The 25461-nt window shown below is 43.6% G+C and overlaps 3 protein-coding genes and 1 non-coding gene across 6 annotated transcripts; 3 read left to right on the top strand and 1 right to left on the bottom strand.

Annotated features, from left to right (window-relative positions):
- Nucleotides 1-323: 323 nt before the first annotated feature.
- Nucleotides 324-15103, top strand: LOC139581244 (N-alpha-acetyltransferase 15, NatA auxiliary subunit-like). 2 transcript variants are annotated; one of them, XM_071410804.1, is made up of 20 exons: nucleotides 324-640; nucleotides 2393-2477; nucleotides 2617-2721; nucleotides 6532-6689; nucleotides 6795-6929; nucleotides 7073-7226; nucleotides 7376-7495; nucleotides 7669-7764; nucleotides 7926-8032; nucleotides 8141-8213; nucleotides 8296-8465; nucleotides 8597-8749; nucleotides 8847-8975; nucleotides 9098-9311; nucleotides 12464-12657; nucleotides 12900-13008; nucleotides 13102-13200; nucleotides 13395-13538; nucleotides 13654-13751; nucleotides 13929-15103. In XM_071410804.1, the coding sequence occupies exons 1-20, from the start codon at nucleotides 587-589 to the stop codon at nucleotides 14139-14141; spliced, it is 2610 nt and encodes an 869-aa protein (XP_071266905.1). In that variant the 5' UTR covers nucleotides 324-586; the 3' UTR covers nucleotides 14142-15103. The 2 variants fall into 2 exon arrangements, with proteins under 2 accessions (XP_071266905.1, XP_071266906.1); XM_071410805.1 differs by having other exon boundaries at nucleotides 364-640; nucleotides 2328-2477.
- LOC139581983 (small nucleolar RNA SNORA18) lies at nucleotides 12691-12824 on the top strand. Its single transcript, XR_011676310.1, has one exon. It is a non-coding gene; the product is annotated as a small nucleolar RNA SNORA18 (small nucleolar RNA).
- ugl (ureidoglycolate lyase) lies at nucleotides 14907-21717 on the bottom strand. 2 transcript variants are annotated; one of them, XM_071410807.1, is made up of 15 exons: nucleotides 21581-21717; nucleotides 21129-21257; nucleotides 20764-20982; nucleotides 20391-20481; nucleotides 20033-20109; nucleotides 19519-19629; nucleotides 19328-19387; nucleotides 18954-19110; nucleotides 18462-18660; nucleotides 16462-16540; nucleotides 16207-16299; nucleotides 16025-16097; nucleotides 15849-15916; nucleotides 15608-15738; nucleotides 14907-15443 (listed from the first exon to the last, which is right to left on the bottom strand). In XM_071410807.1, the coding sequence occupies exons 1-15, from the start codon at nucleotides 21584-21586 to the stop codon at nucleotides 15272-15274; spliced, it is 1665 nt and encodes a 554-aa protein (XP_071266908.1). In that variant the 5' UTR covers nucleotides 21587-21717; the 3' UTR covers nucleotides 14907-15271. The 2 variants fall into 2 exon arrangements, with proteins under 2 accessions (XP_071266908.1, XP_071266907.1); XM_071410806.1 differs by having other exon boundaries at nucleotides 15584-15738.
- A 237-nt stretch (nucleotides 21718-21954) lies between these two features.
- LOC139581247 (ras-related protein Rab-33B-like) lies at nucleotides 21955-25079 on the top strand. Its single transcript, XM_071410808.1, has 2 exons — nucleotides 21955-22503; nucleotides 22861-25079. The coding sequence occupies exons 1-2, from the start codon at nucleotides 22273-22275 to the stop codon at nucleotides 23347-23349; spliced, it is 720 nt and encodes a 239-aa protein (XP_071266909.1). The 5' UTR covers nucleotides 21955-22272; the 3' UTR covers nucleotides 23350-25079.
- Nucleotides 25080-25461: the final 382 nt, after the last annotated feature.

The following is a 25461-nucleotide window of genomic DNA, read 5'->3' on the forward strand; positions in this document are numbered from 1 at the left end:
TAACATTAACTTCTATATGTCATGTTTTTACGTCTATGATGCAAATGTCATGTTTTTACGTCTATAATGCAAACCACATAACAGTGATGACAATGCTGCAATGATGGCTAATGGCTACGGAAATGGACTGTAAATCTTATCTAATTCATATTAAAAAAAATATTCTTTCTGTCTGGGGTTGGGGACAGTGCCATGTAGCTAGCTCTGGAGAACCCAAGGTTGGAGTTATGAGAACAGAGAAAAATATATTTTCCATCACGTCTATTGCAGAACCGAAGTGATGCACTATACTTTATAACACGTCCCCTTCCATAATTGTCTTTGATTGATTGATTACATTTGTAACTTTTCAGTTTGCACAGTACAGCAGCACGCACACAGACCCAGAGAACAGCTTGACCCGGAGGAGAAGGCGGCCATTTTGGTCTGAAGGGGGCCTTGGCTGTCACCACGTGAGGAAGAAGAGCCCGAAAGAGAGCGAGACAATTCCGGGAGCTTTGACTCGAAGAGACCGAGAGGGGAGAGAGAGAGGAAACTTCGATTCTGATTCATGCGCGAAGCTACAGAAGAGTAGCCAGTTTACAGAATGCCCTCAATTACTCTACCGCCGAAGGAGAACGCTCTATTCAAGAGAATATTGGTAAGTGCATAGCTGCCGCTAGCTAGTTACGTTAGCTAACGTGCTAAATATAGCAAGCTAGCTAACTTGCGCACGTTACAGTAGCTACTCTATACATTACCAGTAGCTAGCTAGCGTTGATTCGATTTGAAATAAAACAGCATGTATTCATGTTGTATCGTTAGTTGACATATGTTGTTTCTTCCATCACCCTCTCAACGATTGTAACGTTATAGCTAGCTAACTCGTGGGCTAGTATGTCGCGAGGCACTCGAAATGGCCTGATTGTCATCATTAGCTTGTTAGTTAGCGGTTTCAGTTTTACATCGTTTTCTAACTAGCTAGTTACCATGAAACATGGCTAACAAGCGAGTAAGCTCACTAACTTGTTATCAGTTTGTTGTAGCGGGGTGGTTCAAAATAAACGCATGACTTTGCTCCAAAACATGATTGGCAAGGAACATTAGCTAGCTACGGCTAGATAAGTTTGGCTAACGTAGGAAGCTAGCTCGCTGCAAGCTCATTCTACATCAACCGCACAGGTACTTCATCATTACTCAGCATTTTAGCAACAAGAGTAACTATAACTAGCTATGAAGCTAGATAGCCGTTACATTTAACATGCACAACGTATGTGCAGTGTTGTCCCCAAAGATATTACTGCAAACAGCGGTATGTTAAGTATTGCAATCCTTTACCACAGATTGCAGTTAGCTAACACAACCTAGCTACCCAGCCAGCTAGCTGTCACTCACGCTTTACTGAACCATATATCATATGGGAACTAATTATAAACAATTAGCTTCCTATCATGCCAGCTAAAGTGCACACGTTTAGTCTACTTTGCTGAATATTGAGCACCATTCACACAACTATTTCCTATTTCTGGACATGGTGTTTAACAATGTTGGGGGTATTGGCGAAGTTAAGTTGTCATTAGCTCGGCATCTCTATAGGCCTGCAAATTCAAGTAAGCCACACCTACAGTGTTGGGTATAAACTGTCAGATTAGTTGCCAACATGTGTTTTTCATAAGTATACTCATATTTTTGAGCAATTATGTATATTGAGGAAAGTACATTACTGAATATATTTCTACGGGGTTGGTTCTCTGCAGGGAAAAAATCCACTCTGATGCAAACATTTCTTTACCATAGTTTCTTGCATTACTTTACTCTGCAAATATAATAGTAATTCATTGACCAATGCTGTTTGAGGAGAGCTCTCAATGTGGTGGCCTGGTTGTAAATGCTTACCACAAGTATGTTTTGCATAGATGTGAATTGTCTGTTTCCATTCAGAGCCTCTAACGTTCTGTACAATATTCTGAAAACGTTTGTTTTAGTTGCTGTGTTGAATGCTCCTCAGTTTCCTTGGAGCCCATGCCTTCTCCCTATGCCAGTGTGGATTCCCGGGTATTAGCGTTATGAGGGGAATTGGCAGGCTGATCACCGAGGTGCTAGGCCACACTGTGCTGACCCAGGCAGATAGGAATCTACGTCTGACTGGTTCTCTAATCACTGCATCTCATCACCCACCTGACCACACATTCACACAAAGCTAGATGTTTTTTCAGACCCAATCAATCAAGATACTACTTACAGTATGGTTGTGGTGAGCTACTGTCCCTGCTTGCTGGCAGGATGGTATCACCAGACAACCTACCCAAAAGTTTTATTTGTAACTGTGTATTTGGGTGATTCATCAGATCTGAGCTCTAAGAACAGGCGTTTGCAAAAACCTTGATGACAACACACCTCTCCCCTGTTGCAGAGATGCTATGAGCACAAGCAGTACAGAAATGGACTCAAGTTCTGCAAACAGATCCTCTCCAACCCAAAGTTCGCCGAGCATGGAGGTAAGGCCTGCTTCAACAGTCACTACTCACTTATCTTTTGGTGGTCGGAACATCAGTGTTGGTAATTAATTTCTTGGCCTAATTGAGTGTTTTGGCTGTGACTGACACTAGTTCCTCTTCTCCCTCATCTGTCCCTCAGAGACGCTGGCGATGAAGGGACTGACCCTGAACTGTCTGGGGAAGAAGGAGGATGCGTACGAGCTGGTGAGACGAGGCCTGCGCAACGACCTCAAGAGCCATGTCTGTATCCTTTTATACTAGGGCTAATGAGGTGAGGGTTCGTATGAACTTCCTAGACGGAGGTGGGAAGACATTCACCAAAAGCTCGACATCATAATAAGCCCAAACTTTTGACTCCATCCCACAAGCCCTTACTGCGCCATGTCTACTGCACATAATCCAGACAGGGAATGGGAGCATGCTAGATTGGCTCTGACTGTTACTGTGACATCTAATAGTATAGGCTTGGTTGCATTAACACAGGGTTTACTGTTCTCATTTGTCACCATGAGTATTAGCTTTCTTTGTTGCCTTGAAAATTATTCATGTGCTTTTAGTAGTCCTCCAAATGGGTTGTTTTAGCGAGGGATTTAATTTCTCTGAGGTTTGTATTTTTTTTTTAAATTAGGGAAGTCAGTTAACTTCTTATGGATAGGGGGCAGCATTTTCACATTTGGATGAAAAGCGTGCCCAGAGTAAACTGCATCCTACTCAGTCCCAGATGCTAATATGTGCATATTATTAGTAGTATTGGATAGAAAACACTGAAGTTTCTAAAACTGTTTGAATGATGTCTGTGAGTATAACAGAACTCATATGGCAGGCAAAAACCAGAGAAAAAATCCAACCAGGAAGTGGGAAATCTGAGGTTTAGGTTTTCAACTCAGCACCCTACTGAATATACAGTGGGATATGGGTCATCTTGCACTTCCTAAGGCTTCCACTAGTTGTCAACAGTCTATAGAATGTTGTTTCAGGCTTTTACTGTGAAGGGGGGCTGAATGAGAGGGGAATGAGTCAGAGGTCTGCCAGCAGCCTCGGGTCTCGGGATGCGCGGTCATGAGAAAGTTACCTCTCGTTCCATTGCTTTTCTACAGACAAATGAATTCGCTGGTTGGGACATTATTGAACATTTATGATAAAAACATCCTAAAGATTGATTCTATACATCGTTTGATTTGTTTCTATGACCAGTAATATAACTTTTTGGAATTTTCGTCCAACATTTCCGCTGGACTTGCTCGTGAGTTTCGATTTGTTTACTAAACGCCCTAACAAAAGGAGGAATTTGGACATAAATGATGGACTTTATGGAACAAATCAAACATTTATTGTGGAACTGGGATTCCTGGGAGTGCATTCTGACGAAGATCATCAAATGTAAGTGAATATTTATAATGCTATTTCTGACTTATGTTGACTCCAACATGGCGGATATATTCTTGGGTTGTGTCTGTCGTCTGAGCGCCGTACTCAGAATATTGCATGGTTTGCTTTTTCCGTATTTAAAAAATATATATAAAAAAAAATCTGACACCGCGGTTGCATTAAGGAGAAGTATATCTTTAAATCTGTGAATAACACTTGTATCTTTTTATTAATGTTTATTATGAGTATTTCTGTGATTTGATGTGGCTCTGTGCAAATTCACGGGATGTTTTTGGAGGCAAAGCCAAATGTACACTGAGGGTTTTGGATATAAATATGAACTTGATCGAACCAAACATACGTGTATTGTGTAACATGTTGTCCTGGGAGTGTCATCTAATGAAAATCAAAGGTTAGGGATTCATTTTATCAATATTTCTGCTTTTTGTGACTCCTCACTTTGCTTGGAAAATTGCTGTATGCTTTCTGTGACTAGTTGCTGACCTAACATATTGATATGTTCTGCTTTCGCCGAAAAGCTTTTTTGAAATCGGACACTGTGGTTGGATTAACCTGTTATGGCTGCAAGCCCGACGCCGGTACACCTATGACAACATCCAGCTCAAGTGCAGGGCGCGAAATTCAAAATCTATTTTTTTTAAATATTTAACTTTCACACATTAACAAGTCCAATACAGCATTTGAAAGATAAACATCTTGTGAATCCAGCCAACAAGTCCGATTTTTAAAATGTTTTACAGAGAAAACACCACATATATTTATGTTAGTTCACCACCAAATAAAAAAAGAGGACAGACATTTTTCACAGCACAAGTAGGATGCAGGTAGCATGCACAAGCCAACCTAACTAACCTAGAACCAACCTAAATAACCTAGAAAAAACTCCCTCAGATGACAGTCCTATAACATGTTACACAATAAATCTATGTTTTGTTCAAAAAATGTGCATATTTTAGCTATAAATCAGTTTTACATTACTGCTACCATCATAGCTACAGTCAGAAATCGCACGGGAGTAGCCAGAGAAAATACAGACACCAACGTCAACTACCTAATTACACATCATAAAACATTTCAGAAAAATATATGGTGGATAGCAAATGAAAGACAAAGATCTTGTGAATACAGCCAATATTTCCGATTTTTAAAATGTTTTACAGCGAAAACACCACATATATTTATGTTAGCTCACCACCAAATACAAAAGACAGAGACATTTTTCACAGCAACGGTAGCATGCAAGTAGCATGCACAAAGCTAACCTAACTAACCTAGAACCAACCTAAATAACCTAGAAAAAACTCCCTCAGATGACAGTCCTATAACATGTTACACAATAAATCTATGTATTGTTCGAAAAATGTGCATATTTTAGCTATAAATCAGTTTTACATTACTGCTACCATCATAGCCACCATCATAGCTACAGTCAGAAATCGCACGGGAGTAGCCAGAGAAAATACAGACACCAACGTCAACTAATTACTCATCATAAAACATTTCAGAAAAATATATGGTGGATAGCTAATGAAAGACAAAGATCTTGTGAATACAGCCAATATTTCCGATTTTTGAAGTGTTTTACAGCGAAAACACAATATATCGTTATATTAGCTTACTACAATAGCTAACACACAGCAGCATTGATTCTAGTCAAACGGTAGCGATAGCACAGTTCGACAGATATATGAAATAGTATCCCAAATTGGGTCCTTATCTTTGTTGATCTTTCATCAGAATGTTCTCCAAGGGGTCCTTTGTTCAGAACCGTCTTTATTTGGATCCAGAACGAACTATTTCCCTCTTGAATTAGCAAGCACACTGGCCGTGCGGTGCTAACCTCTCCTTCTTGAACTAATTCTTGCGACGCATCACGTCTAAAGTCCAGAATAAATTTCAATAATATAATTAAACTATATTGAAAAAACATACTTTAGGATGATATTGTGACATGTATCAAATAAAATCGAAGCGGGAGATCATATTCACCTATAACGACGGTTTTCCAGGAGGCGACTCCAGATCCAACTTCGCGCCCTCCAAAAAAAAAATATGGCGCACTTCTCACTCCAAGAGGTTGTATTCAATCCCAGAACGAGATAATCAAGTCATTTCTGCTCTCACTTCCGCATGACACCCAGGGGAAGGTGTATGACGTGTTTCTACAGTCCTAAGTGACATGCCCTTTTATAGACAAGCTCTTGAAGAGAGACATCGCTTTTGGAAATCTCACTTCCGGATAGGAAATGGTCTGTAAAAAGAGTTCTGTTTCACTTAGAGAAATAATTCAAACGGTTTTAGAAACTAGAGAGTGTTTTCTATCCAATAGTAATAATAATATGCATATTGTACGAGCAAGAATTGAGTACGAGGCCGTTTGAAAATGGGCACCTCTTTCCAGTTATTCAATACGCCCCCTGCAGCCATAACAAGTTAACGAGAATTTTATCTTTAAAATGGTGCCTAATACTTGTATGTTTGAGAATTGAATTATGAGATTTCTGTTGATTGAATTTGGCGTCCTGCAATTTCATTGGCTGTTGGCGATGGGTTCCGAAGACAGGTTAAGAACAAAATCTTATTTACAATGACGGCCTACCCCTGGTTTAGTGTGTGTGTGTGTGTATAGTCTGTTGTTTTGCCTCCTTAACCTTTGCTCTCCCAGGCTGGCATGTGTACGGTCTGCTGCAGCGGTCGGATAAGAAGTACGACGAGGCCATCAAGTGCTACCGCAATGCTCTGAAGTGGGACAAGGACAACCTGCAGATCCTCAGGGACCTTTCACTTCTCCAAATCCAGATGAGAGACCTGGAGGGCTACAGGGTGAGGACCCAGAGACACATGTGTGTGCACGCATGTCTCCACTCATAAGTATTAGCTCCTGCTGTGTGTAATAATTATTCTGTTATGCTCTCTCTCTCTCTGCAGGAGACCCGCTATCAGCTCCTGCAGCTGCGTCCTGCGCAGAGGGCCTCATGGATCGGCTACGCCGTGGCCTACCACCTGCTGGAGGACTTTGAGATGGCCGCCAAGATCGTTGAGGAGTTTCGCAAAACGCAACAGGTGAGCTTGACCTCTTTGACCTCTGTGTTTTGAGTCGAATAATTCTCATTGGGTGCTCTGTAGAGTTCCTGTATCACCCATCTGTATAAATTATTTTGATTGGTCACCCTGCCTGGATCAGTAAATGTGGTGCTGTGTTTCAGACGTCACCAGACAAAGTGGACTATGAGTACAGTGAGCTGCTGCTGTACCAGAACCAGGTGCTCAGGGAGGCGGGGCTGTTCAAGGAAGCACTGGAGCACCTCACCACCTATGAGAAACAGATCTGTGACAAGCTTGCCGTGGAGGAGACACGAGGTGTGTGTGTGTGTGTGTGAGAGAGAGAGGACAGTGAAAGTAAGCATGTGTGTATTGAGTGTTCGAATCCTAATATGTGTGAGGGTGTAGGGTTGTGTTTGTAGATCTATGTATAAAATGTGATTCATGTGAACCTATTTATCGCTCAGGAGAGCTGCTACTGCAGCTAGACCGCTCGGAGGAGGCCACTGAGGTCTACCGACAACTCCAGGAGAGGAACCCTGAGAACTGGGCCTACTACCAGGGTCTGGAGAAAGCACTGAAACCAGGTATCCTTTGAACCCTCACTGCTACCCACCCCATTCCCACTGGACCCTCTCTCTGGTCCCCTCTTTAGCATGAGTCCTCTCACTACATTGACTTGTGTTTGGTAGATTCTCTGACCAGATTTGAATCTGCGTATGAATGGCATGCTCTGACTGTTGGCTTCTTGTGTTCCCAGCTTGCATAGAGGAGAGGCAGAAGCTCTATGAGGAGGCGTGGGTGAAGTATCCCAAAGGACTTGTTCCCCGGAGGCTGCCTCTCACATTCCTAACAGGTACATAAATAAGCCATTATCACTATTACTGTGTAATTATCCATGGTGTGATGGCCTTTCAAGACGATGGCTGATAGACACAAGCACGTTGAAATGTGGTCTGTGGAACACCGGAGGATGGGGTGTCGAGGAGCTCCATTCACTTCTTGTTTTCCTTTTAGGTGAGAAGTTCCGTGAATGTCTGGACTGCTATCTGAGGATGAACTTCAGTAAAGGCTGTCCGCCCGTCTTCACCACTCTGAAGTCCCTGTATCACGACAAGGAGAAGGTGAGGGAGAACCACTGCCATTCCATAGACTCCAGCAAGTCACTGAAGTAACATGCCTGCACTGAGATGTCAGGGTGATCTTGTGTTTGCTTGTTCCTCTCCGTGTAGTTGTCCATCATTGAAGAATTAGTGGTTGGATACGAGACGTGTTTGAAAAGCTGTCGAAAGTTCAATCAAAGTGGTGAGTGCGATCAGATTTTCATGTTTTATGCAATCTAATAGGAACCGTATTATAATCTCTAATTATGGTGTGTGTGTATTAGATGACGGTAAGGAGGAGCCCCCCACCACTCTGCTGTGGGTCCAGTATTTCCTGGCTCAGCACTTTGACCACGTGGGCCAGCAGACGCTAGCCCTGGACTACATCAACACAGCTATCGAGAGCACACCCACGCTCATAGAACTGTTCCTCATCAAGGCCAAAATATACAAGGTAACCCACACACAGCCGTTGAGAGCACCCCCGCACCCGCAAAATTGTTCCTGAAGGGACACATTTTCTAGACATGTCATTATAGTGAAGATTTACAGTGTAACACTCTCTCCCTTTCTTTGTCTCTGTAGCATGCAGGTAACATAAAGGAAGCAGCCAGGTGGATGGATGAGGCCCAGGCTCTGGACACTGCTGACCGCTTCATCAACTCAAAGTGTGCCAAGTACATGTTGAAGGCCGGCCTGGTCAAAGAGGCAGAAGAGATGTGCTCCAAGTTCACAAGGGTCAGTCAGTGTTTGGGTGTGTAAACTGTACATTGTGTGTTGCCTTAAAACCCTTTGTGTGTGTGTGGTGTTAACTGTGGGTATCTGTGTGTTTCAGGAGGGTGCGTCAGCGGTAGAGAATCTGAATGAGATGCAGTGTATGTGGTACCAGACAGAATGTGCTCTGGCCTACAAGTCCATGAACAAGTTTGGAGACGCACTCAAGAAGTGCCACGAGATTGAGAGGGTAAGTTTTCGAACTGGGGGGGGCAGATTCACTGACGAGGATTAAACCTGTATAGATGGCCCAGTGGTAGTACAAGTCTGCTCAGTGGTTGGATTGCCTCATAACCATCTGTGTCCCATTAGCATTTTGTGGAGATCACAGACGACCAGTTCGACTTCCACACGTACTGCATGAGGAAAATGACGCTGCGATCCTACGTGGACCTGCTCAAGCTGGAGGACGTGCTGCGCATGCACCCCTTCTATTACAAAGCTGCCCGCACCGCCATCCAGATCTACCTCGGCCTGCACGACAACCCACTCACCGACGACAACAAGGAACACCAAGCCGACGCCGGTACGTGTTGTGTGTGAGAGAGTCTGTGCAAGACCCCAAACTGACGCTTGTTTGATATCGCTCATTTGATGTTTTAACACACTGGTTTTTGGTTTGGTGTAGTGCAAAGTTCACTCTAATGTTTTTTGGCACTGAGCAAATTTCTGGTCTGCTGAGCACAAACTTGAACTTTGTGAAAATTCTGTGCAACTTTGAGCATGCATTTACTGTGAAAACAGACTGTACCCGCTTTAAGTTAGTTTTAATTGGTCAAGTAGGCTACTGTGGCTATTTGATCATAATGTAGGCCTGCCAGAGTGGCCTACATTAGTTCTATCATTCAGTGGCAGCCAATGTGTGGAGTTCAATGTAGGCCTACATTTCATGAGGCTTGAAAAAAACATACAGGGCTTGACATTAATCTGTTTATCCATTTGTCTTTCAGACAAGGAGGTGACTGAAAATATTTGATGCAAGAAACCACTTTACAAAATAAAATGTGTTTTATTCCCATACCATTATTCCAGAGAATCAGACAAACTAAGCTACCCTCTGCCTATTGGCTAATTAGCTTATTAAATCCGGCAGGTAGCCTAGAGGTTAGAGCGTTGGGCCTGTAACCGAAAGGTTTCTGGATCGAATTCCCGAGCTGACAAGGTAAAAAAAAATCTGTTCTGCTACTGAACAAGGCAGTTAACCCACTGTTTCCCGGTAGGCCGTCATTGTAAATAAGAATTTGTTCTTAACTGACTTGCCTAGTTAACCTGTTACGGCTAGACGTTTCGACAACATCCGGTGAAATTGCAGAGCGCGAAATTCAAATTAAGTTATTAGAGATATTTAACTTAAAATAAAATCACAAGTGCAATACACCAAAATAAAGTTTAACTTCTTGTTAATCCAACCATTGTGTCAGATTTCAAAAGGGCTTTACGGCGAAAGCAAACCATGCGATTATCTGACGACAGCACCCCACCATACAAACACAGGAAAATCATATTTCAACCAAGCAGGTGCGACACGAAAGTCAGAAATAACGATATAATTCATGCCTTACCTTTGAAGATCTTCTGTTGGCACTCCAATATGTCCCAGAGACATCACAAATGGTCCTTTTGTTCGATAAACTCCTTTATATCCCCAAAATGTAAATTTGTGGCGCGTTTGATTAAGAAAAACACCGGTTCCAACTCGCCCAACATTGACTACAAATTATCTAATAAGTTACCTGTAAACTTGGTCCAAACATTTCAAACAACTTTCTTAATCCAACTTTAGGTATCCTAAAACGTAAATAATTGATAAAAGTAATAATAAAAAATAAAAATCCTGTCTCAAAATAAAACATTGCCCCTTTAAGAGGGCAAAAAAGCTCTGCCTGACTTGCTTTTCACAGATGTCTAGAAATGTACACTTTTTTGTGCTCTTGTAAGAAGCAATCCCTCACCTATAGCCCAGTTATAGAAAATTTGTCAGCAAATGACTCAACTAGCAAAGGATATGAACAAAATGTGCACACGTGGCTACATGCAGCTCTGGCTTTGATTGCAAAACAAGCTCATCTATTCATGACTGCTCATGCTGGAAACACAGTCCAGTTCAAGGTAAATGGCACAGATCCACATATGGCAATGGTCTATTTGCATATAGGCCTACTGTACCTCTGTTTATGCTGCACTGGTCTATGTAGAGTACGGGCTGAGTAGTGCGTCAATGCAATATAATCCTACTCTGATGCGTTCTGCCTACAACAAAATCTCTTGATTTGATCACAATTGCCACAGTAAAGCGAAACGTTGGTGTTAACAGGGAAACCTGTAGAACAGCTGTCACCAACCTTTTCTGAGTCAAGATCACTTTCAGAGTCAAAATGCAAGCAGAGATCTACCGCTCACATTTTCTTAACCATGACTTGAAAAACATAAGCCTATGCAACATTAACAATGAGGTTTGTGCAGTAAGTTATAGGCCCAATATATTATCACAGCAATTGGCCTGCCAATGCATTGTTGGTCGGGCCATTTTTGAAAAATTATATACAACATTTTGAGGTAGGCTATATGATCACACCAGTAATAGATCCGTTGTATTATTTGTGAGACACTGCTGATTGCGCATGCATTTAAATAGTTGGCTTTTTATTTTCATTTTACCGGGCTGATGGCGTCTGCATCTGATGGTCAGTCTCAGCGGAGGAAGAGAGCAGCCGACTAAGGGTCGGCCTCTCAACATCCCTCCGCTCTCCCTTTCCTCCACTGACACTGACCAAAAAGGGACACCGTCTTCCAGCTGATGGCGAAACTCAAGTCGCACCGTATTATTTCTGCCTCATGCACAAATTCATGTTACTCCCATGAACAGAGAAGGTAAAATGTTCCTCTATATTAAAAAAGACCCAAGTCGCTAATACTAAAGCAAGCTAAGAGATGCACTTTCCTACTCTTTATTTACTGCTGCAGTGCTTGTTGTAGCGCTGTGTGGGAATAGGATGAACTTGGATTTAATGGCTTATAAAAGTGTTGAATACAAAGTGTTGACAGTGCTGAGTAAGAACTCACTCATTAAAACAGTATCTCTTTGCTTTATTCGTAGAGTCTCTCTAGTCATGGTTTTAAATGTTTAGAAATCTCAGTATCAATTTTGCTGTAGCTTTCTTTTATGCCTGCTATGTTACTGCAGACACGGTAATCTGAGCCATTCGATTGGCCAGCGGTAGGCCTATAGTGCACTTGATTTGCTCTCCGGGTCCGCTGGGAAGGCAGAGTTTGTACATTCAGACACATGAAATGGTTCAAAATGGCAAGTTTGCCTACCCGGCGCGCAGGGCAGCTGAATCTGGTGCACTTAAAGCCAACAGCCGGAGATGAAGAAAAAAAAATAGGAACAAGGCTTTATCATTAGTTTTTTTATGATCGATTAGGAATGCCTTGGAGATTGACTAGTTGATCTCAATCGACCGGTTGGTGACCACTGCTCTAGAAAGTGAACTTCACTCAAATCTCTTGCTTCTCTCTGTATGCTGACATTTCTTCTGCAAGGCAGTCTCGGGCTACTGTGCGCCCACGCGCAGCTTAGCTTGGACATTGGTGTAGTGTCTTGATTTGTAAATGATCCCAGTGTCTGAGAGAAGTGACACTGGCCCGTCTGTCCCTGTGCTGGTGCGTGTCCCACAGAGAACCTGAATGACAAGGAGCTAAAGAAGCTTAGGAACAAGCAGAGACGAGCCCAGAAGAAAGCCCAACTAGAGGAGGAGAAGAAGAACGCAGAGAAGGAGAAGCAGCTGAAGAACCAGAAGAAGAAGAAAGAAGATGACGACGAGGAGATCGGAGGACCAAAGGAGGAGCTCATACCAGACAAACTGGCCAAGGTGTGTGTGTGGTCTGTAAAAGATGAAGGAATGACTGAGGCCTATCCAGACAGACTCCTCACAGTGAGCCCTAGTCGTTGGAAATGCCTCAAAGAACAAACCTGTGGTTTCGCTTTACCCTCATGGCTACTGCCATTAGCCCTGTGGGATATCACTGCAGAACATGGTGAAATTACACTAAGGAGACTGAACAGTTTTTTGGGGGGGATAAGACCCATGATATTGTTTTCTTCCCCCTGTAGGTGGAGAACCCACTAGAGGAGGCAGTTAAGTTTTTAACCCCCCTGAAAAACCTGGTGAAGAACAAGATTGAGACTCACCTCCTGGCCTTCGAGATCTACTTCAGGAAAGGTAAAGGAACGAGAAGCTGATTGACGTTCTGACACGAGAAGAATCTGATACTTTAGTCAAAAATAATTAAATCATCTGTTTTCCCTCTCGTAGAGAAGTACCTGCTGATGTTGCAGTCGGTGAAGAGAGCATTCTCCATGGAGCCCTCTCACCCCTGGCTGCACCAGTGTCTAGTGCGCTTCTTCAAAGGAGGTACAGTTTAGTAGGGCTTCTGCCATCTGTCATTTGGCCAGGCTGTTGGGCCTTGTCATTATCCAAACTCCATGGATTTAAGATACCCTCACCTCCATCTGTCTCTGAACCCTTTGTTGATTGTTGCTTGAATAGCTGTCTGTGTTCTGGTACAAATAACTCTACCACGTTCTGATTCTGTGTGTCTTCCTCAGTGTCTGACAGTAAGGACCTACCGGAGGCTGTGCGGACTGTTTTGAAGCAGGAGATCTCACGGCTGTTTGGGGAGAGCAACCCCCAGAACTTTAACAAGAACTACCTGAGCCAACACTCCAACTCTATACCACACCGCGTGGCTGGTACGTACACGCACTACCTGACTCAATAGTCTCAACTATGGCACATGAGACTTCACCATAACTACACACACACTGTCAACTTGTAACTGAAAAGTTCCACGTTGTCCCCCTGCAGCTGCTAAGATGATGTTCTATCTGGACCCGTCCTCTGACAAGATGGCCTCTGAGCTGGCTACAGCGCTGGATGAGTCCCTCACTGGGAGAAGCATCACGGTGAGCGCTTACTCACTGCACTAATTCTTGTGCAACATTGTTATATTTAAATGTATCAAGTACATTTGGCACAGTAGTCCCACACCTGAACCAGAAACAACATTAGGGAAAAAGGCAAGGAATAATGTAAATTGTCTGTGTGACCCAAGTCTAAAGACACCTTATCTTTCCTGTCAGATCTGCACAGATGTGCTGGAGGCGCTGCGTGAGGGTAATCTCGGCGATGGGCAGCAGAAGGCCGCGGAGGCGTACCGCGCCGCGTGTAACAAGCTGTACCCCCACACCTTGGCCTTCATGCCCCCCGGCTATGAGGACAACGCCACCTCCACCATCAGCGCCAACGGAGACCTGTCAGCAGGCGAGCACGACGACATGGCCAACGACATGTGAGAGGGGAGCGAGGGATGGGAGGGGAGGAGCGTACAAGCTGCCAGCCGCTAGTCTGCCAACACCCCAGCTACGGTTGTTTGTTTGTGAATGCCCCCTGTAGTGCACTGACCTGGACTGAGAGAGCCGCGAAGAGGGAAAAACAAATGCGCATTTTACTATTTTTTTTAAACCCTGTTGACATCTCTTCTTTAACTGAACAAAATAAAACTGTAAAAGAAAAGTGTTAGGGTGGCTGCCGTTAAGTCAGGTTTTTACTCCTGTGTTTTCACGCCTGTGTTTCTCCTGTATGTGCATCTGCTTCTCACGTTTTTAAAGGTAATTTATATATTAAAAACAAAGAATTTAAAACATTTGCAAAAATTGAAAGATTATAAATTGTGATGGAGGATTGTGGTTTTACCTGTGAGCTGGCATGTGCCAAAATTGAAAAGGTGGAACTTTTTAAAAGGAGACATCACTTGTTTCCCAGGGGAGGCGTAGCGGCGATGCACTCAGTTAATCAGCTACTGAGCTCAAGCAGTCCTCTGCTCGGCCACAAGGTGGTGCAGCGGTAGAGGTCCCGGCGTGGCCTCCAGGAGGGAACAGGACACGACTGATCTGAATGCAGAGACACAGAGCTCAATGCTCACCTGGAGTGCTGTATGACTGACAAATGTGCAGATTTCTGTTTTCCTTTTCCGCTCTGTATTTTCCTTCCTAGTTTTACCCATGTGAAAGTCCCATGAAACCACTTCCTGATAAAGCAAAAACACACTGACACTACAGTTAGTGGGGTTTGTTTTGGGGTTTTATTTCTGTTTATTGGTCAAATGTTATAGGCTCATCCAATGTTACCAATCCATATTTTATTTTTTTGAAAAAGGCGTTTGTCAATCATACTGAGTTCTGCACACAGACCACTCCTAACACACAGAGGAGTTATCAATAACTAAAGTTGAATAAAAAGCTATTTCCTGATGGCATTTTTCCTGCAGAAGTTTGTATTTTATTCAAGGATTCCGGATCAGTATTGTCAAGAAACACAATTATTTGAAGGGTCTTGAAGAGGAACACTTTCGCTCACGCTGCCTCACATGCTCACCGTAGGTACTATGAGGGGTGTAAATACCATGCTATGTTGGACAGGGCTTTCAGAGTTTTGGTCTGGGCATGTCCCCTGCTGCCCCACCCTCATGCCTTTTGGCTTGAGAGCTGAGGAAGGTGTGGTCCAGGTTGAGGTATGTGGTGAGGAACTCTGGGAAATCTCTCTTCTGGACAACCTCCAGGAACATGGCTGCAGCTGTCAACAACCTCTGTTCCTCCCTAGAGTGGGGGAGAGTCAGGAGAGAACGGCAGAATTAAGTCCTAGAAGGGTGGAAGAATTGGAGGCTCAAAGGAGAGTGCAGAGACAAAGGAAACTTCTAGAAATGCAGAATGTTTGAGTTCTGAGTTATCTTGGAAACCTTGTGCTCTTATCCTGCTCCCACCTGACAGTGTGACAGCGTGTGACGACCTTCAGCTCCCCCATGACCTCCTGGGTCAGCTCTGTCACCAGACCCCGGGTCACCACCCTGCTATCATCCTCCAGCTGAGTCTGATGGCGGATCCACTGCCACACCTGGACACAAAACACCACACAGACATCTCTCATGAAATGGATCCTGGACTCTCATGTTTTTTTGCAATGGGAAGTGCGGCACAGGATGACCTAAACTAAAGTGAACCTACCTGGGATCTGGAGATTTCTGCAGTTGCAGAATCCTCCACCTGTCCCCTGTAGAAGAAGTGACCTTTGCCTAGGGGAGACCCATGGAGCATTACATCAACATTACTCCATCACATATCCATCCCAAACCTCCATTAAGGATGCTGGTTCATTATGATGCATACTCTTGAATTCTCACCTTTGAGCCAAGCATCTATGAACAGGATTCCTACAGCGATGTTATACTTCAAGCCGTACAGGGTTACTCCACCCTAGAAGAACGTTTAGAGCAGTTCAGTACACGAGACGTGGAATGGTATTCCAGAGAGATGCATAGTGTAGTATAAATATACAGTAGCACAACGTTATTGAGTAACTGACCGCTGGCATACAGAGCAGGTCGTCGGGGGTAACCGTGAGGTCATCTCTAAGCTGGTGCATCTGGTTGTCACCCTGAGAATGCAGCTTGAAGAGCTGAGAAGAGAGTGATACAGAAAGGTGGGGAGAGTGACAAATCCAATTGTATTTGTCACCTTCTTCGTAAACAACAGGTGTAGACTAACAGTGACATGCTTACTGAGAAGATAACAGTTCCTTGAAAGGTATAGCTCAACAATTCCGACATTAAGGACTTACTTTCTGCATGGGCTCTATCAAGCCCAGGTCATACACCATGAAGCCATCAACACCAGCTTTGATCTCCAGTAACTTCAGTCTGAAATATGAGAATGGGAGAAACAAAATTTGAGCTGAATGGTGCAATTGGAGCCCAGTGAAATCATAATCGAGCAATCAGTCGTCACTGCTGTTGTGTAATATGACCAAAAAAACAGAACAGATCAGGATCAAATAAGCAAGAAATTGATACAGTACCAGTCAAAAGTTTGGACACCTACTCATTCATGGGCTTTTCTTTATTTTTACTATTTTCAACCTTGCAGAATAATAGTGAAGACATCAAAACTATGAAAAAACACATGGAATCATGTAGTAACCAAAAAAGTGTTAAACAAATTAAAATGTATTTTATATTCTTCAAAGTAGCCACCCTTTGCATTGATGACAGCTTTGCACACACTTGGCATTCTCTCAACCAGCTTTCCCTGAAATGCTTTTCCTACAGTCTTGAAGGAGTTCCCACATATGCTGAGCACTTGTTGGCTGCTTTTCCTTCACTGCGGTCCAACTCATTCCAAACCATCTCAATTGGGTTGAGGTCAGGTGATTGTGGAGGTCAGGTCATCTGATGCAGCACTCCATCACTCTCCTTCTTGGTCAAATATCCCTTACACAGCCTGGAGGTGTGTTGGGTCATTGTCCTGTTGAAAAACAACTGATAATCCTACTAAGCGCATACTAGATGGTATGGCGTATCGCTGCAGAATGATGTGGTAGCATGCTGGTTAAGTGTGCCTTGAATTCTAAATAAATCACTGAAAGTGTCAACAGAAAAGCACCCCCACACCTCCTCCTCCATGCTTCATGGTGGGAACCACACACGCGGAGGTCATCCGTTCACCTACTCTGCGTCTCATAAAGACACGGCGATTGGAACCAAAAATCTACAATTTGGACTCATCAGACCAAAGGACAGATTTCCACCGGTCTAATGTCCATTGCTCTCTCCGTGCTTCTACACCTGCATTGCTTGCTGTTTGGGGTTTTAGGCTGGGTTTCTGTACAGCACTTTGAGATATCAGCTGATGTAAGAAGGGCTATATAAGTCAATTTGATTTGATTTGCTCGTGTTTCTTGGGCCAAGCAAGTCTCTTCTTATTATTGGTGTCCTTTAGTAGTGGTTTCTTTGCAGCAATTCGACCATGAAGGCCTGATTCACGCAGTCTCCTCTGAACAGTTGATGTTGAGATGTGTCTGTTACTTGAACTCTGTGAAGCATTTATTTGGGCTGACATTTCTGAGGTGCAGTTAATTGCTGATTTCTGAGGCTGGTAACTAACTTATCCTCTGCAGCAGAGGTAACTCTGGGTCTTCCTTTCCTGTGGCAGTCCTCATGAGAGCCTGTTTCATCATAGCGCTTGATGGTTTTTGCGACTGCACTTAAAGAAACTTTCAAAGTCCTTGAATTTTTCCAGATTGACAGACCTTCATGTCTTAAAGTAATGATGGACTGTCGTTTCTCTTTGCTTATTTGAGCTGTTCTTGCCATAATATGGACTTGGTCTTTTACCAAATTGGGCTATCTTCTGTATACCACCCCTAGCTTGTCACAACACAACTGATTTGCTCAAACACATAATGAAGGAAAGGAATTCCACAAATGAACTTTTAACAAGGCACAACTATTAATTGAAATGCATTCCAGGTGGCTACCTCATGAAGCTGGTTGAGAGAATGCCAAGAGTGCAAAGCTGTCATCAAGGCAAAGGGTGGCTACTTTGAAGAATCTCAAATATAAATTATATTTTGAGTTGCTTAACACTTTTTTGGTTACTACATTATTCCATATGTGTTATTTCATAGTTTTGATGTCTTCACTATTATTCTACAATGTACAAAATAGTAAAAATAAAGAAAACCCATGAAAGGAGTAGGTGTGTCCAAACTTTTGACTTGTACTGTACATAAAGTGGAAACATCAGATGACGTATAGATGACTGTGTAGAATAGGTCCTTGCCTGGTGACGTTGGCCAAGGCTGCTCTATAGGGGGCACTGTCCCTGTCCTGAGGCAGCAGCAGGGCTGCCATACCCCCAGTAGCCAGGGCTCCTCTACGGTGACATGTCTGGACCAGCAGGTCCATGTAGCTCCGCAGGAACAGCTTCTCCATGTTGACATACTTACTGCGGTCAGGGAGCAGGAAGGCCCCTCGGTGACCTGTCAGGCAATCATATGACCTTTAGATGACCTTTTGTAAACTAGTAGTCCAGTGATGTATCAAGATATACCCAGGGATTACCCATGTTTAGACAGCTGCTGCATTCAGTTTTAGAATAAGGTTAAACTGAGCTGTTTGGGATAGAATGGTCACAATTCTAAAAAACAACATGGTTGAAAGTTGAAAGCGGTCTTCTCCAACATTGCCAGAATAGAGACATTTTGTAGACTCATAAAAACCCTTAGTTTCCATGGAAAAGACAGGATATGACTGAGTGATTGAAGTCACTCACCAAACTTGTTGACAAAGGAGGCGGAGTAATCCCAGATCCCACAGTTGAGTCCAGCGGAGTGATCCTTAAGCTCATACAGAATCTCCTCCATCTCAAATGCTGACAGCACGTTCTCTATCAGCACGGTTGCCTTTATGCTGCCCACAGGCAGGCCCAGCTAGAGGATACAACACACACACACACACACACACACACACACACACACACACACACACACACACACACACACACACACACACACACACACACACACACACACTTGTATTCAATGTTACTTATGATCAGTAATTTACTGTATATCAGAGAAGCAATCAAATAGCAAGCATGCTGTTCTAAAGCGTTTCACACCTTTACCATGTTGGCATGCTACAAACCTTCTGCTCTGTCCAGAGGAATATGTTGTTCCAAAGTCTCGCCTCCAGGTAGCTCTCGACCTAACATGCAGCGATGGTGGTGAGGAAAAGAGAGAGTAGTGGAGAGTTTATTTTATTTTATACCAGATCGTGTCAATCCTATTTGCTATTCTAACAGCCAATAACAGCACAGCTATCTACCATAGCCTTACTTTGGAGAGGTAGAAAAATGGCCCACTCTCGCTGTCGAACAACAGCTTGCCACAGTGGAACATGAGGAAGCCGAAATCACACAGCGGCCCTGGCACCTCTTTGCCTTTAACCTGCATACACACAAATGCATCAGCGCTGTTGAAATATCATCCACACAAATATAAGGTAATGGTCAGGGGCCAACTTTCACTGGGAATGGGGGGGCATGTCCCCCCCCAGTTTTATCATTGGAATGTGATACAAAAGGGGCACAGGTGTGCTTTAGGACCATGCGGATGCCTCTGAGCGATCGGGTAGGCTTTTCTGAGTGTTTTTCTGACACCAAAAAAAATATATATTTATATATTATGTCCCCACCACTTCTAAAACCAAAGTTGCACCCCTGATGATGGTTGTAGACATAACATGATCATTTGGATGGCTCTACACTTTCAGCCAATCCAGACGTATGCATGTAAACTGAGGTATTGAGATGAATTTGGACATCAGAGTGTTGAAGTTGGAACTCCATACCATCATGTTGTGTTCCACCATGTTCCAGGCTCTAGGGCGGAGCATCAGAACAGGAGCCTGGGATATCTTGGGGGCATCTGTTGGAGTACAGTAATAGTTGGGCGTATACATTAATAATAATGCAGGTCTTCATACAATATTCTGATCTGTAGATCTACTTAAACATTGTAGAAAGTTATAAAGTAGACTAATGCAGGGTTTGTGATTAAAATATAAGATGTTATAAAGTCCAGTTAAACAATCAAGATAGACTGTATCTAGATACGATTAGATTCAGATGATGTGTGGCATCAAAACGCTTCCTGCCCTGGACCGAGCCCACCGTGAGTAATGGGTAATAGGGTGGATATAAACTCACTGGGAAATTGATTGTGCACCGCCCGGTAAACATTATAAATGCCTTTTATCTGGTTGTGGTACGTCGGGCAGTTTCCATCATCAAAATCAATCTGCAAGAGAAAAACAACACAGTCGTCAACATAGTGAAGAGGGCTTTTCTGGAATGCTCTGCCCACCAACAGATCCAGAATCACCTGATTTATACGTCTTTTAACTTTTATATCAAAGCCTCCTGATATCCAACATCCCTTGCCTTGTAGCAACATTCTAGACTGGGTACATACATGACTGTTTCTGCATTCAACTATGTTACATTCAACAATGTGTCAAACAAGGCTAATTGGCTAAATCCGACCCCTGAATATCCTTTACCTGCAGGCCCCATTGTGTACCTGTAGGCCCTGTGCAGGGGAGCTGAGGGCCTGAATGAAGCGCTGGGTGTCACAGGGGGCCAGGTCCCCCACATCCACATGTCTCCTCTGCAGCCTCTGGGGGACAGGACGGACCCTCCAGGTAGGGTCGCTTCTTACGGGGGCTGTGACCTCACAGAACCCCGGTAGGTCACCTGACAGGTCCAGGTGGGTCTTCCTGGAGATTCTAAGCCTCAGGATCTTATATGACAGAAAGACATACTGTATTAGACTAGGTTGGTATACTGTATATTTTTTCTGTGATCACTGATCACTTAGTTTGTCAACAAGTAGGCCTAGAGAAAACAAATATATTTAGAACAATGTATTAGTGCCTTTTGACCTACCTTGTCGACCTCTTCATCAAATGTTGAGACCAGTTCCTGTAGAAAGACCAGGGAGCCTGCGGTAAAGATGGTTCGATACTCAGCCTCCAACCCTGGGGGAGAGGGCTCTAGCTCCATGGTTATAGGATCCTGTGGGCCATAGAGTTATTACAAGTGTAATAACATGCCTCAACTCTATGCAAAGAAATCATCAATCAACTGGGACATGAAAGTTTATATGAAGTACTGTACGCTGTACTTAAATATGTCTATTTACTGACTGTCTATAGATAAGAATGTTACAAACACAAGTTTACATGGATCAAAAAGGCACTGCAGCTTAACTTCAATAAAACGAGCAGGTCAGAGGGGGAATGTGTGAACTTTCACCAGTCATGACAATAAAGATAATGTGACAACATTTTAACAAACAACATTTTAACAAATTGTAATAGGAGGGAATGAGTACTCACGGACATGTTGATGCCTTTTTTCACTACTGAAGTGGACTTTGGTAAGGTGCACCACTAACCATTGTTTGTTTTAGGTAAAGGTTAAAAGCCACTTTCTGAAACATTAACAGGATTTTAATAAAATGCTGACACACGTTCGAGATATTATCAAACATCTGAATACCTATTCATATTTGATTGAAATTGTATTTGGAAGAGATTTAGTACTGTAGTTCACTTCTGTGATATTCCCATGTAATGCTTATTTTAGTGTTTTGACTGGGCTAGGTATGGAGCTGGGACGCGGGCAGCAGTTGTAATTAACGACCCTCGTGTCGAATCTGATCCAATCCAGGGCGTCTTTCATTTTCTTGGTTACCTCTCGCGAGAGTTGTGTTTTCTGTCAACGTTGTACGTGGCTTCAAATGTAATGCAGGGCGGGGAAGGAGTTAGAAGGATGCTTAAGCTAGCAACCTGAGATTGTTAGTACAAAACTAATGCATGGTCATATGTTTATATTTTGAGGTTACATATTTATTACGAATGTCCAATTTCATTTGTATTGGGCGAGATTGCTTGTCTCATTTTGACAGCCCATCCAGCTAGCATTGGCGGAGGCGCGATTTTGCAAGCCATAACAGCTCTGGGTTAACGTTAGCTAGGCAGCTACTGTAGTTTGCTAGCATATCCTCTATAATCAATAACCAATCAATATGGCAAGTGTGGAGTCGTCGACGGAATTCACTAGTTCGCTGACTGTCTCGTCTCATCTTCCGCCACCACGGACGCGAATTTTCAAGATCATCGTGATTGGGGACTCCGGTGTGGGCAAGACCTGCCTCACCTACCAATTCTGTGCGGGCAAGTTTCCGGAGAAAACCGAGGCCACGATCGGGGTGGACTTTCGGGAGAAACTTATCGAGATTGATGGCGAGAAAATCAAGGTGAATAGATAGATGACATAAAACAAGTGAAATGATTGTTTGGGTTGTTCCAAAACAGCACAACCTGGAAACAATTGACATATACATGCAGTCTACCTCATCCACGTTGGAGTTGTTGTGACATCAATTTGATCATCTCAAGGGCAGTGGCAGAAGGGAAAACAATCTGTCTGGTGTGCTGACTGCCCTCTGCAGAATCATACATATTACAGTTCAGTTCATCCCCTGGCAAGCTCACAGTGAATATAAGGTCTATCTAGGCACTGTATTTCAGTTCCTTGAGGACTGACAACATTCAACAAAGAAGCTGTTCAGAGTGTGTTTGACTCTTTCCCCTCCCTCTCTTTCCCCCTCCAGGTTCAGCTATGGGACACGGCAGGCCAGGAGCGTTTCCGTAAGAGCATGGTGCAGCACTACTACCGCAACGTGCATGCTGTGGTGTTCGTGTACGACGTGACCAGTACCGCCAGCTTCCGCAGCCTCCCGGCCTGGATCGAGGAGTGTAAGCAGCACGCTCTGGGCCAGGAAGTCCCGAGGATCCTGGTTGGGAACAAGTGTGACCTGCAGAACTCTGTCCAGGTGGGCACAGACTTGGCCCAGCAGTTTGCTGACGCCCACTCCATGCCCTTGTTCGAGACATCTGCCAAGAACCCCAGCAGCGACGGCCATGGTGACGGTAGCCATGGTAACAGTGATCACGTGGAGGCCATTTTCATGACGGTAGCCCACAAGCTGAAGTCCCAGAAGCCACTGATACTGAGCCAGCCGCCCGGGGGGGACACGGTGACCCTGACGAGGGGAAGGGACGAGGGCGAGGGGAAGGCGAGCTGGGCCTGCATGTGCTGAGAGAGAGCATTGGGGGGAGTAAGAGAGGAAGGTTGTGGGGAGATATAGGAATCAGGGTAGATTCCTCTACTTCCAATATCAGGGTAGATTCCCCCCCAACAGTTAAGCACCTTTTTATTATTTAAGTGGATGTTTGGTCACCTGAGAGATGGGGTGATGTCATCATATTACAAGAGTTCAGGTGCCCTCAGTCTTTGTCAACACACATATTTCACTCACCTCCTGTGCTCCACCTTGACCGTGTGTTACCGCACACACGTTCTGTGTTAGGAGGTAGTCCTGACGGTGTTAGCACTGTCATCATATGGTAAACATCTCAGTGACATGGGAAAGCTAAGGATAAAAAGGAACTTGTTTGAAGTGAATCTTGTTGACTGGTTCCACTGAACTGTGTTTGAGCTAGAAAACTGTTGGCCAGATTGATGTACAACATATATTCAATTTACACACACACACACCTCATAGTATACAGCAGGCAATATCAGTACACATCACTCAGGCGTTTCTGTACCAAAATACCCATCCATAGGGTTTATAATTGTGCCCCTACGCAAGTCCCACAATATACAAAAGTTCTCTTAAGCGAAGTTATGATCTTCTGTAGCATGTCTTGCATAAGTAACGTCTATAAAACAACTATTACAATATACAAAAAATACCATGTATCTTAAATCTTTTCTAACTGTACCGTGTTTTCTACCCTATGATGTCATCCCAAATGCCTTCACTACCGTCACCATTGCTTTGTGCGTTTGGATCACAGCTGGTCCTGTGGTGCATCGTTTTATGTGTGTTAGTGAGAAAGATGTGGGGCATAACATCAGATCAGTTCAGTACTGTGAGTGCAGCACGGTGTGATGCTGTGTGATGCTGCACGGTGTGATGCTGCACTAACCACTCCGCCTGATGAGATCACTGTTGATGTGGGGCAAGACTCGTCATCATTCCCTCTTCATAATCTGCTTTGGCAAAGTAATGATGACAACTGCTAACAATGCATGGGTATCTTTATCTTTACAACAAGCCTGTAAAATGTGTCAAAAGTGGTGGTGAGGAGATTGATTACCTGTATTGTTGCCGTTGAACCTTAGCTAATAGACCTGCTTCTTTGAACATGGGACAGTTGCAAAGAAACCCCACCAGTGAAATGACCCTCTAATGAAGACGGTTGGTGTTTATGTACTGTATGTCGGATTACCGGGAGGTCTTTTCGTATAATTACCGTTTTTAGCCAGTAAGGAACAGATGCCACCCCACAGTATGTCAACACAACAATTAGCTGTGCTAAAGTACTGTGGGCTTAGATAGCCTTTTCTCAGGATACAGTTAAATTAAAAGATATTCACTTTCTCTGACCTGTTGCCCTTAGATTGGTCTATAGAACTAGACAAGGGGGGGAAAATGGTAGGCTTTATCAATTGCCTTGCACTCTTGTTTTGCTTACATGTGGCCTTCACTGCTTTAAATATTTCCGTTTTTTTGATGTGTTCTGTTAGTGCTCTGTGTGGTTAATTTGTAATTTCAGGTTAATCAATTATTTTTTTTCTGTTCATTTTATTTGGGCTATTTGATACAAAGGTATGTCTGTTTGAGAAAGACTGTTTATTTTAACGAGACTGATCACTTCAGGAAAGAACTACTGGGAACAAAACAAGGGAGTAAAGCCTTGCAATGGATTACATTACAAATGTTATGTGTAACCTTGCAATAAAGCATCCTCAACATTTCAACGCAATGTATGTCATTTCAGGTCGACATGTTCTTTTATCTGTGGGATGGGGGAGTTAAAGAGAAGTGCGAGTTAAACTATTGTTGTGTTGATCGTTTGTGGGAGCTGTTAGGGTCAGGGTATTACCACTTCAGGGTTGTTGTGATGGTGGAACACCTCGTTGTCATTCTCGCCATTGGTCAACGTTAGGCATGCCTAGCCTGACACCATCACCATGGAAACACAGGAGCACACTAAGGCAGGATAAACCTGGCGAGGGTCAAACCATGCTATTAGATGATTGAACATTGTGTCACCTTTGGCATTCAATCAGACAATTGTAGCCTCAAGCCAATGCCACCTTGATCACTTACCAATACTGTGTTTTTCCTTTGGGAAGCAAA

Source organism: Salvelinus alpinus, chromosome 7 (genome assembly GCF_045679555.1).
Source record: "Salvelinus alpinus chromosome 7, SLU_Salpinus.1, whole genome shotgun sequence".
In the NCBI taxonomy this organism is placed as follows: Eukaryota; Metazoa; Chordata; class Actinopteri; order Salmoniformes; family Salmonidae; genus Salvelinus; species Salvelinus alpinus.